At 49.6% G+C, this 12,071-nt stretch overlaps 1 protein-coding gene across 1 annotated transcript in view; it reads right to left on the bottom strand.

Moving 5' to 3' along the window:
* The window catches only part of RTN4IP1 (reticulon 4 interacting protein 1), a 63,874-nt gene that overhangs the window by 20,425 nt on the left and 31,378 nt on the right, over positions 1-12,071 (bottom strand). The window contains exon 6 of the mRNA XM_030199174.1: positions 10,954-11,090. Coding sequence (XP_030055034.1) covers positions 10,954-11,090 — 137 coding nt within the window. The remainder of the gene's footprint in view (positions 1-10,953; positions 11,091-12,071) is intronic.

Here is a 12,071-nt window from a genome sequence, read left to right on the forward strand (position 1 = left end):
ACTACCAAAACCCACAATTTCAGCATTCAGGCCAAGGGACGCTGACCTCTAGAACCTTTTGCAGATGTTACTGTGTAATACCATGGAATGACATGTTTTTGCACAGCTGGCACGCTCTTTTGTTACGAGCCTCCAGGAGGGCTGATAGAGGGAATATTAATTTTGAGATCAGAAGCTTTCTACTTGTAGAGCATTAAAAGAGACAACGATGCAATAATTTTTTTTTTTTTTTTTGTTACATTTGTACCCGGCGCTTTCCCACTCATGGCAGGCTCAATGCGGCTTACATGGGGCAATGGAGGGTTAAGTGACTTGCCCAGAGTCACAAGGAGCTGCCTGTGCCTGAAGTGGGAATCGAACTCAGTTCCTCAGTTCCCCAGGACCAGAGTCCACCACCCTAACCACTAGGCCACTCCTCCACTGTTGCTACTATTTGAGATTCTACATGGAATGTTGATATTCCACTAGCAACATTCCATGTAGAAGTCGGCCCTTGCAGATCACCAATGTGGCCGCGCAGGCTTCTGCTTCTGTGAGTCTGACGTCCTGCACGTACGTCAGACTCACAGAAACAGAAGCCTGCGCAGCCTTCTACATGGAATGTTGCTAGTGGAATAGCAACATTCCATGTAGAATCTCCAATAATAGCAACATTCCATCTAGAATCTCCAATAGTATCTATTTTTTTTTTGTTACATTGGTACCCTGCGCTTTCCCACTCATGGCAGGCTCAATGCGGCTTACATGGGGCAATGGAGGGTTAAGTGACTTGCCCAGAGTCACAAGGAGCTGCCTGTGCCTGAAGTGGGAATCGAACTCAGTTCCTCAGTTCCCCAGGACCAGAGTCCACCACCCTAACCACTAGGCCACTCCTCCACTGTTGCTACTATTTGAGATTCTACATGGAATGTTGATATTCCACTAGCAACATTCCATGTAAAAGTCGGCACTTGCAGATCACTAATGTGGCCGTGCAGGCTTCTGCTTCTGTGAGTCTGACGTCCTGCACGTATGTGCAGGACATCAGACTCACAGAAACAGAAGCCTGCGCAGCCTTCTACGTGGAATGTTGCTAGTGGAATAGCAACATTCCATGTAGAATCTCCAATAGTAGCAACATTCCATGTAGAATCTCCAATAGTATCTATTTTTTTTTTTTTTGTTACATTTGTACCCCGCGCTTTCCCACTCATGGCAGGCTCAATGCGGCTTACATGGGGCAATGGAGGGTTAAGTGACTTGCCCAGACTCACAAGGAGCTGCCTGTGCCTGAAGTGGGAATCGAACTCAGTTCCTCAGTTCCCCAGGACCAGAGTCCACCACCCTAACCACTAGGCCACTCCTCCACTGTTGCTACTATTTGAGATTCTACATGGAATGTTGCTATTCCACTAGCAACATTCCATGTAGAAGTCGGCACTTGCAGATCACTAATGTGGCTGCGCAGGCTTCTGCTTCTGTGAGTCTGACGTCCTGCACGTATGTGCAGGACTTCAGACTCACAGAAACAGAAGCCTGCGCAGCCTTCTACGTGGAATGTTGCTAGTGGAATAGCAACATTCCATGTAGAATCTCCAATAGTAGCAACATTCCATGTAGAATCTCCAATAGTATCTATTTTTTTTTGTTACATTTGTACCCCGCGCTTTCCCACTCATGGCAGGCTCAATGCAGCTTACATGGGGCAATGGAGGGTTAAGTGACTTGCCCAGAGTCAGAAGGAGCTGCCTGTGCCTGAAGTGGGAATCAAACTCAGTTCCTCAGTTCCCCAGGACCAAAGTCCACCACCCTAACCACTAGACCACTCCTCCTACTCAGAATAGGTAACTAGTGTAGCTTCTCTAACAGGAAGTCATAAGCTCTCATATACTACAGGTTTCTAGTCCTAAGCACTGGAATTTGGGGTTAACTGTAAGCGTCCTGTAACTTTTTCAGGCAGTCGTTCAGCTGCAAGGTTTAAGTGTAAATAAAAAAAATGTACCAACTTGTCCTTATCAAAAAGGAGGGCTTAAGTTTCCAAATCAACAGTAAAGCACTGTTTTACTCACAGATATGCCTTTTAAAATTACCTATTGTATCTCCCTGCACCTCAGTTCTAATCCCGGCCCTGTCACCGACTCTCTGTGTACCCTGGGAGAGTCATTTTTTATTTTTCTGTGCCTTGGTTCTAATCTCAGCTCTATCACAGACTCTCTCAGACTGTGAGCCCACTAGGGAAAGAGAAAGTACCTAAATATAATAAAGGTAAACCGTTTTGGTTGTACCAAAGAAAATAAGTATATCAAGTTCATGACCGTTTTGTCCATTGCCTCGGTTCTAATCACAGCTCTATCACCAATACTGTACGTGAGCACGAGTAAGTCCCTCAGGGATCACTATTCAAAGCTTTGTCTCTATGTAAAAATGCATTTTGCCCATGGAAGTGGAGGTTCTGAATATTGCCCGGTCTCTCTGCGCGTAAACAAATTGCAGCTTGTGCAGTATGCATACTTTTCTTGCAGCCTCTGGAGATACTCCTGAGGCAGAGGTGAACAAGGTAAAATTATGTATCATACCCGATAATTTTCTTTCCATTAATCATAGCTGATCAATCCATAGACTAGTGGTTGTGTCCATCTACCAGCAGGTGGAGATAGAGAGCAATCCTTTTGCCTCCCTATATGTGGTCATGTGCTGCCGGAAACTCCTCAGTATGTCGATATCCAAGCTCCATCCGCAGGACTCAGCACTTAGAGAATTACACCCACAAAGGGACACTCTACCCAGCTCACCACCGCCGAAACGGGGGAGGGGAATTAACCCAGCTCATCCCCACACAAGTGGGGGAGGGGAATCCATCCAGCTCATCCCCGCGGAGCGGGGGAGGGACACCACCCCGCCGATGCGGGGGGATCTAGCTTATCCTGCAACCGCAACCGCGGGAGGAGCTGACTGACCCTAACACCGCCGAAGCGGGAGGGGTACAAAGCTGCCCTACAGCCGCACGAAGCGGGAGGGAGCGCCGGCAGAATTTATGTCTCAATCCAGCCCCGTAAAACGGAGGGGAGAGGAATGCAGCAGCTCACTGTAACACAAACTCGTCTCAACTCTTGAAGAATCCAATTGAAGAACACGAAGTCCTCCTGAAGTAACTGAAGACTAAACTTGAACCTGAAATGCAACCAGAATATAAATAGTACAGATATCTGGGAGGGGCTATGGATTGATCAGCTATGATTAATGGAAAGAAAATTATCAGGTATGATACATAATTTTACCTTCCATATCATCATGCTGATCAATCCATAGACTGGTGGGATGTACCGAAGCAGTACTCACCCAGGGCGGGACATAGAAATCCCTGACCGCAACACTGAAGCTCCAAACTGGGCCTCCGCCCGAGCAGCCACAGTCAAGCGGTAATGCTTGGAGAATGTATGGGCCGATGCCCAAGTTGCCGCCTTGCATATCTCTTCCAAGGAGACGGACCTGGCCTCTGCCATCGAGGCCACCTGAGCTCTAGTGGAGTGAGCCTTCAGCTGAACAGGCGGCACCTTCCCCGCGGCCACATAAGCCGCTGCAATGGCTTCCTTGACCCATCTTGCCACTGTAGGCTTAGCAGCCTGCAGACCCTTACGAGGACCTGCAAACAGGACAAACAGATGATCCGATTTCCGGAAATCATTGGTCACTTCCAAGTATCTGATGATGACTCGTCTCACATCCAGAAATTTGAGAGCAGAGTATTCCTCTGGGTAGTCCTCCCTACGAAAGGAAGGGAGACAGAGCTGCTGATTCACATGGAAGCGAGAAACAATCTTGGGCAGGAAGGAAGGCACTGTGCGAATAGTCACTCCTGCCTCAGTGAACTGCAGAAAAGGCTCTCGACATGAGAGCACCTGGAGCTCGGAAACTCTTCTGGCTGAAGTAATAGCCACCAAAAAGACCGCTTTCAACGTCAGGTCTTTCAGAGATGCCCTCGACAAGGGTTCAAAAGGCGGCTTCTGCAAGGCTCTTAGCACCAGGTTGAGATTCCACGCAGGCACCACTGTGTGCAGAGGAGGGCGCAGGTGATTAACTCCCTTGAGGAAACGTACCACATCTGGCTGCGAAGCCAGGGAAGCACCCTTCAGGCGGCCCCTGAAGCAAGCCAGAGCCGCTACCTGGACTTTAAGGGAACTGAGCGACAGGCCTTTCTCCAGACCTTCTTGCAGGAACGCCAGCACTGAAGAAATTGGAGCAGTGAAGGGAGAAAGTGAGCCTGCTTAACACCACGCTGCAAAGATACGCCAAACCCTGGCGTAAGCAGTAGAAGTAGAGTGCTTCCTCGCTCTCAGCATAGTGGCGATGACCTTGTCTGAGAAGCCCTTCTTCCTCAGACGCTGCCGCTCAATAGCCAGGCCGTAAGACCAAAGGGGGAGGGACCCTCCATCACCACGGGACCCTGATGCAACAGGCCCTGCTCCACTGGCAGCCTCAGAGGGTCGTCCACTGAGAGCCTGATCAAGTCCGCATACCAGGGACGTCTGGGCCAGTCCGGACCCACCAGGATTATTCGGCCCGGATGCTTTGCCACCCGATCTAGTACCCTGCCCAACATGGGCCAGGGCAGGAACACATAGAGAAGCTCCTGTGTCGGCCACTGTTGGAGAAGAGCATCTACTCCCAGAGATCGAGGGTCCCGTCCTCTGCTGAAAAAGCGCGGCACTTGGCAATTGGCCGATGACGCCATCAGATCTAGGCTCGGCTGGCCCCAGCGCTTCGTGATGTCCAAGAACGCCTGAGCCGATAACTGCCACTCTCCGGGATCCAAGGTATGGCGACTGAGAAAGTCCGCCTTGACATTCATGACTCCGGCAATGTGGGCCGCTGACAGCTGTTCCAGGTTCGCTTCCGCCCACTGGCATAGATTCATGGCTTCCTTGGCTAGAGGGGCGCTCTTGGTACCTCCCTGGCGGTTGACATAGGCCACAGCCGTGGCATTGTCCGACAGGACCCGTACTGGCTTCAACGCCAGTACCGGGAGGAACTCCAAAAGCGCCAACCGAATGGCTCTGAGTTCCAGGAGGTAGATAGACCACTTTGCCTCTGCAGGAGACCAGAGCCCCTGCGCTGTCCTTCCCAAGCAGTGGGCTCCCCAGCCCATCAAAGAGGCGTCCGTCGTGATGACAATCCACTCTGGGGTCACAAGAGGCATCCCTGCAGACAACTTGTCTGTCTGCAGCCACCAGCTCAGCGCCTTGCGCACTGCTGGGTCCAAGGGAAGGCGCACAGCATAATCCTCCGACACCGGAGTCCAGCGCTGCAGCAGAGAGTGTTGTAGTGGTCTCATATGAGCCCTGGCCCAGGGCACTACTTCCATCGTGGCCGTCATAGAGCCCAACAGCTGCACATAGTCCCAAGCCCGGAGCGGAGAGGCTACTAGGAACTGGTCCACCTGAGCCTGAAGTTTGACAATCCGATTGTCCGGCAGGAACACTCTGCCTACTTGGGTGTCGAATCGAACTCCCAGATACTCCAGGGACTGAGTCGGGCGCAGCTGGCTTTTCTCCCAGTTGATGATCCACCCCAGGGAGCTCAAAAGAGCAATCACCCGGTCCACAGCTTTGCCGCACTCTGCATAAGAGGGGGCTCGGATCAACCAGTCGTCCAGATAAGGATGGACTTGTACTCCTTCCTTTCGCAGGAAGGCCGCGATGACCACCATTACTTTGGAGAAGGTCCGCGGAGCAGTAGCCAACCCGAACGGGAGGGCTCTGAACTGGAAGTGTCGGCCCAGGACTGCAAAACTCAGAAAGCGTTGATGAGGAGGCCAGATGGGAATATGCAAGTACGCTTCCTTGATGTCCAAGGATGCCAGGAACTCCCCTGCCTTCACTGCCGCTATAACAGAGTGGAGAGTCTCCATGCGAAAGTGCCGAACTTTCAAGGCCCGATTGACCCCTTTGAGGTCGAGGATAGGCCGTACAGAACCTCCTTTCTTTGGTACCACAAAGTAAATGGAGTAACGTCCCTTGCCAAGCTGATTTTCTGGCACCGGAACGACCGCACCCAGGCGGATCAGATTGTCCAAGGTCTGCTGCACTGCCACAGCTTTGACCGGAGACTTGCAGGGAGAGAGTACAAACCCGTCTCTTAAGGGTCGGCAGAACTCTAGCTTGTAGCCGTCTCTGATGACTTCCAGCACCCAAGCGTCTGAAGTTACCCTGGTCCACTCGCCCAGAAACGAGGACAGGCGTCCTCCAATCTGCACTGGGCCATGGACCAGGACCCCGTCATTGGGTACGAGACCCTGGGGGAGGACCAGAGGGCGCACCTCCAGGACGGCGGTCTCTGCGAAAGGAATGCTGCTTGGGGGAGAAGTTCCTCTTGAAGGAAGAGGGGGCAGAGGAGCCCGACTTGCCCGGGCGGTACCGACGGGCTTCCTGAAACCGTCCTCTGGAGATACCGGGGCGAGCACTGGCCCGAGCCCTGACCTCTGGTAACCTCTTGCCCTTAGACGTGCCGAGATCGGTCACAATTTTGTCCAGCTCGACCCCAAAGAGCAGCTTGCCTTTAAAAGGCAACTTAGCCAGGCGGGACTTAGAGGCGTGGTCCGCAGACCAATGTTTCAGCCAAAGCCACCGCCGCGCAGAGACTGTCTGAGCCATACCTTTAGCCGAGGCTCTCAAGACATCATACAGCAAGTCTGCCAAATAAGCCAAGCCCGATTCCAGGGCCGGCCAATCAGCCCTCAAGGAAGGATCCGAGGGGGAAGCCCGCTGCACAATCGTCAGGCACGCCTTGGCCACGTAGGAGCCACAAACTGAGGCCTGCAAACTTAAGGCAGCCGCCTCGAAGGACGACCTTAAGGCTGCTTCCAATCTTCTGTCTTGGGCGTCCTTTAGGGCCGTGCCACCTTCCACCGGCAACGCCGTTTTCTTAGTCACCGCAGTGATTAAAGAATCCACGGTAGGCCAAAGAAAGGCCTCCCGTTCACTTTCAGGCAAAGGATAGAGGCGGGACATAGCCCTAGCCACTTTGAGGCTCGCTTCCGGGACATCCCATTGAGCCGAAATTAAGGTGTGCATGGCATTATGCACGTGGAAGGTTCTAGGTGGGCGCTTCGTCCCCAGCATAATGGCGGAGCCAACAGGGGCTGAGGGAGAGACGTCCTCCGGAGAGGAAATCTTCAAAATGCTCATGGCCTGCACTAACAGGTTGGGCAAATCCTCTGAGCGAAAGATCCGCGCTGCAGAGGGGTCATCCGCTCCATCCGAGCGGGAATCCGTCTCCTCCAAGGAATCCCCAAAGGACCGTTGGGAGAACTCAGATACGCTGCCCTCATCTACATCAGAGGAAACAGAGTCCTCTAAGGCCTGGGAATCCACCCGAGGGCGTTTACTTCCGGGGGCCTCAACCCCTTTATCGGACAAGGGAGAAGGGGCAGCGTTTTGCATAAGGAAGGCCTGATGCAGCAGCAAAATAAACTCGGGGGAGAAACCCCCCAGACTGTGCACTTCAGCAGCCTGGGCCACAGCCCTAGACACACCCTCAACCGGCGCTCGCAAGAGCGGGGGAGAAACATGCTGCGCATCCAAGATGGCGTCCGGCGCGACACTCCGTGAAGGAGCCGCGCGGGAAGAACGGCGCTTAACTTTAGCCGCTTTTTTGCTGTCGCCCAAATCAAGGGCGGCCATGGCATGAACGTCTCCCAGCTCAAGGGCGGCCCAAGAAGAAGCCGTCCAAGCAGAATGGCCGGCCAAGATGGCGGAGGCGAGCAGCGGGGGATGGGCATTTATGGCGGGAAAAACCGCCGCACCGGAGGAAGCCCCGGGACACTGACCGGCCTCCGAACTGACACCCAACAAGGGCGAATCAGACTTTAATACCCCCGCATCCCCGCTAGGAGCGCACATGCGGTCCGGGGAGCGATTCTTCGCGCCCTCGCCCTCCGATGCCATAGGCCACGTGGAGATCAATCGGGGAACCCCCTGCCCGCTATAAAAAAGGTAAAAATTACCTGCTTCTCGCTCCGAGCTGTAACGACCTGGTGTCCCAGTGAGTAGCTGCAATAAACGTTTAAATAAACGTCGAAATAAACGCCTTTAAGGACGTCCCAAATTTTTTTTTTTTTTAACGGAGCCAGCGGGAGGGGGGAGAAAAGGAGGGACCTGGCGCCACCAGGTTTGCACTTGCTCAAGAAGAGCCCTCAACCCCAGGTACTCAACAAAACCTAAAAATTAGGCTTGGAGACCTAGCCAGAGCTGCTGCTGTGTGTGACCACCACCTGCTGAGATAGAGAACATACAGAGGAGTTTCCGGCAGCACATGACCACATATAGGGAGGCAAAAGGATTGCTCTCTATCTCCACCTGCTGGTAGATGGACACAACCCACCAGTCTATGGATTGATCAGCATGATGATATGGAATGTGTATTGTTTCCGATGGAAAACTCATCCATAGCGAAAGCATGTGTAGCCATACTGAGACAGAGCGAATGTCCATCAAGCCCAGCATCCTGTTTCCAACAGTGGCCAATCCAGGTTACAAGTACCTGGCAGAAACCCAAAGAGTAGCAACATTCCATATAGAACCCCAAAGAATAGCAAGATTCTAGAATCCTAAAGAGTAACAAGAGTCCATGTAGAACCCCAAAGAACAGCAAGATTCTAGAATCCTAAAGAGTAACAAGAGTCCATGTAGAACCCCAAAGAATCGCAAGATTCTACAATCCTAAAGAGTAACAAGAGTCCATGTAGAACCCCAAAGAATAGCAAGATTCTACAATCCTAAAGAGTAACAAGATTCCATGTAGAGCTCCAAAGAGTGGCAACATTCCATTCAGAATCCCAAGTACATAAGTACATAAGTATTGCCACACTGGGACAGACTAAAGGTCCATCAAGCCCAGCATCCTGTTTCCAACAGTGGCCAATCCAGGTTACAAGTACCTGGCAAGATCCCAAAACAGTACAATACATTTTATGCTGCTTATCACAGTGGATTTTCCCCATTTTAATAATGGCTTATGGACTTTTCTTTTAGGAAGCTATCCAAACCTTTTTTAAACCCCACTAAGCTAACTGCTTTTACCACATGCTGTGGCAACGAATTCCAGAGTTTAATTACATGTTGAGTGAAGAAATGCTTTCTCTAATTTGTTTTCAATTTACTACTTTGTAGCTTCATTACGTGCCCCCTGGTCCTTGTATGTTTTGAAAGAGTAAACAAGTGATTCAGGTCTACCCGTTCCATTCCACTCATTATTTTATAGACCTCTATCATATCTCCCTTCAGCTGTCTTCTAAGTTAGACAGCTATTCCTTTTAAAAAATGTAGCACAGGTGCTCAGGAAGCATCTGAAAATGTACGATTTTCAAGTAGAACATTATTTACGATACTGTAAGCTAGCTCATCTCAGAGACACCAAGGGTGATCCATCCCAAAGGCAGATTTTTACCACTTGTATGCTGGAGATTTAAGGCCAATGAGTGAAATTTCTCTCAGGGGCCCCAACTGTGTTTTAGACTAGTTCTAACATATGTACATTCCAAAAACTGACATATTCTAATTGACGTATTCTAATCAATAAATATAAAATACAATTCCTTTTTCGGCAGGCGATTTCTCATTAGGCAATGAGAATGCTTTGATTATCAGGGTTATCTCTGAAGATAAAATACCCCGGAGAGTCTTATCAAAGGGAGTGACAGAATACCTGTGTGACTCCCTTATACCCTATCTTCCAAAATGAACTTTACCACTCATTAAACTACCTCCTGCAAGCACTCGCCCTTTCAAATGCTCTGCCTCGTTATTTGAGAGCACAAAGCTCAGTTGAACCTACTTATTGAGCAGGCCTTTAGCAGCACGTCGGACTGAGGACAGCATGCGGCGGGAAAAGGCCTTTAGTAGAACATCGGACTGAGGAGAGTGTGCAGCTGGAGCAGGCCTTTAGTGGCACATCGGACTGAGAAAGCGTGCAACAGGTGCAGGCCTTTAGTAGCATATCAGACTGAGGAGTGCGTGCAGCGGCCGTTTTCACTGAAGGTTCTCCGACTCTTCTTTTTCTCGGTCTTGGCTGTTTATTTTGTCTCAGCAACTACTGTTTTATTATTATAACTAGTAAAACATGCCCGTTTCTGCAGCAAATGAAACGGGCCCTAGCAAGGTTTTCCTCCCGAACCCCCCCCCCTCCGTACCCACCCCTTCGGCGTTGTGAAGCCACTGACTGCCATTGTTCCGGACCTCATCAACGCACGCCACCTTCATCTCCCGAGTCCTTGTTGGTTGTAAAGCCACTGACGCCATTGCTCCGCCCTCGACGTCATTACGTTTGATGCGAGGGCAGAGCCCAGACAGCGATTTCGGTGGCTTCACCACCACGAACCTTTTGAACCGGAAGGAAGTGCCCGCAGGAACTGACAGTGACGTCAGTGTCCTCAGAACGTTGAGGGTGAGTTTTATTATATAGGATTGTACATTGCTTTGATGTAATGACACAAGTTGGTTGTTAAATAAACAAACATTCAGAAATGCTTGACTTCTGCCTCCTCTACCACCTCCCTCCCTACACACACACACACACATATATATATATATATATATATATATATATGTATACACACATATACACTCTGTCACTGGCTTTACTTATGTCACTGGAGCAAAATCACTGTATGTCCTTGTGGCTCACACACTCTGGATGTTTTCTTTAGGTTTTCCTTATAAATAAGATTGACCAGTAAAGCCAATTTACAACAAATGCTATCTTTCAATTTGAACCCTAATGACCGTTCATCGGGGGCCGTACAGATGACCTAGACAAATGTGTAAAAGCAACTGCCATAATGACAAATTAAGTAAAACTAAAAAAAAAATCTCTCTCTGAATGAAGACTGTGACAAAGCAACTTGAGCAGGAAGATGTATTTATCTGAAGGCCGGGCAACACGACTAGGTTCTGAGCACAATCAGACAAAAATACTTACAGGTCTACTTCTTTCAGTTGCTCTTCTACGTTTTCTGACTTGTAATCGACGACATGGTCAGCACCCAGGCTCCTGACCAATGCACTGGAGTCTTGGGAACAGACAGCGGTCACATGTGCGCCCCAAGCTTTCAACAACTGCAAAGACAAAGACCCCGCCCTCATTGAAAGGTAACAAACTGAAAAATGATTTCATCTGGAGATATCTTAGAGAGATCACAGAAACATTCCACGCATACATGGTTATTAAAAGAAAAGATAACGGAACAGTCAAAATCTTACATGGAAAGCTCTTCAATAAGACAGTGACATAAGCCAGTTAAGGTATATAATAGCTAGACATCAAAATAAGGGATGGTGAATGTTTCTCACAGGAAGACTATGTCCCTTAACAACCTTACAATAAAAGAGCTTAAAGAACACTTAGAGTACGCAGGAATGGAAAACACTTGAAATTAGGATGGGCAAAACCTTTGAAGGTGATTAGGACTAAAGTATTCCAGATTTTTGATGAAATTTTTACATTTTTTGTTTCATCCTGCAAGAAACAATATACAGCTCCTTATAAGGGATCTTAAGTACTGAAATATATAACAGCCATATGTTGAAGTGGTTCCCAAACCTGGTCCAGAAGGCACCACAGCCAGTCAAGTTTTCAGGATATCCACAACGAATATTCATGAGAGAGATCTGCATGCATTGATCCACTGCATGCAGATCTGTCTCATGAATATTCATTGTGAATATCCTGAAAACATGACTGGCTCCAGGTTTGGGAACCACTCATATTAGCCCTCTCCTCAAGTCACTTCATTGGCTCCCTATCCGTTTCCACATTCAGTTCAAACTCCTCTTATTGACTTACAAATGCATTCACTCTGCAGCTCCTCAGTACCTCTCCACTCTCATCTCTCCCTACACTCCTCCCCGGGAACTCCACTCACTGGGCAAATCTCTCTTATCTGCACCCTTCTCCTCCATCGCTAACGCCAGACTCCGTTCCTTCTATCTTGCTGTACCGTATGCCTGGAATAAACTTCCTGAGCCGGTACGCCAAGCCTCATCTCTGGCCATCTTCAACCTAGGCTAAAAACCCACCTCTTCGATGCTGCTTTTAAC

This window comes from Microcaecilia unicolor, chromosome 3, assembly GCF_901765095.1.
Source record: "Microcaecilia unicolor chromosome 3, aMicUni1.1, whole genome shotgun sequence".
Lineage (NCBI taxonomy): Eukaryota > Metazoa > Chordata > Amphibia > Gymnophiona > Siphonopidae > Microcaecilia > Microcaecilia unicolor.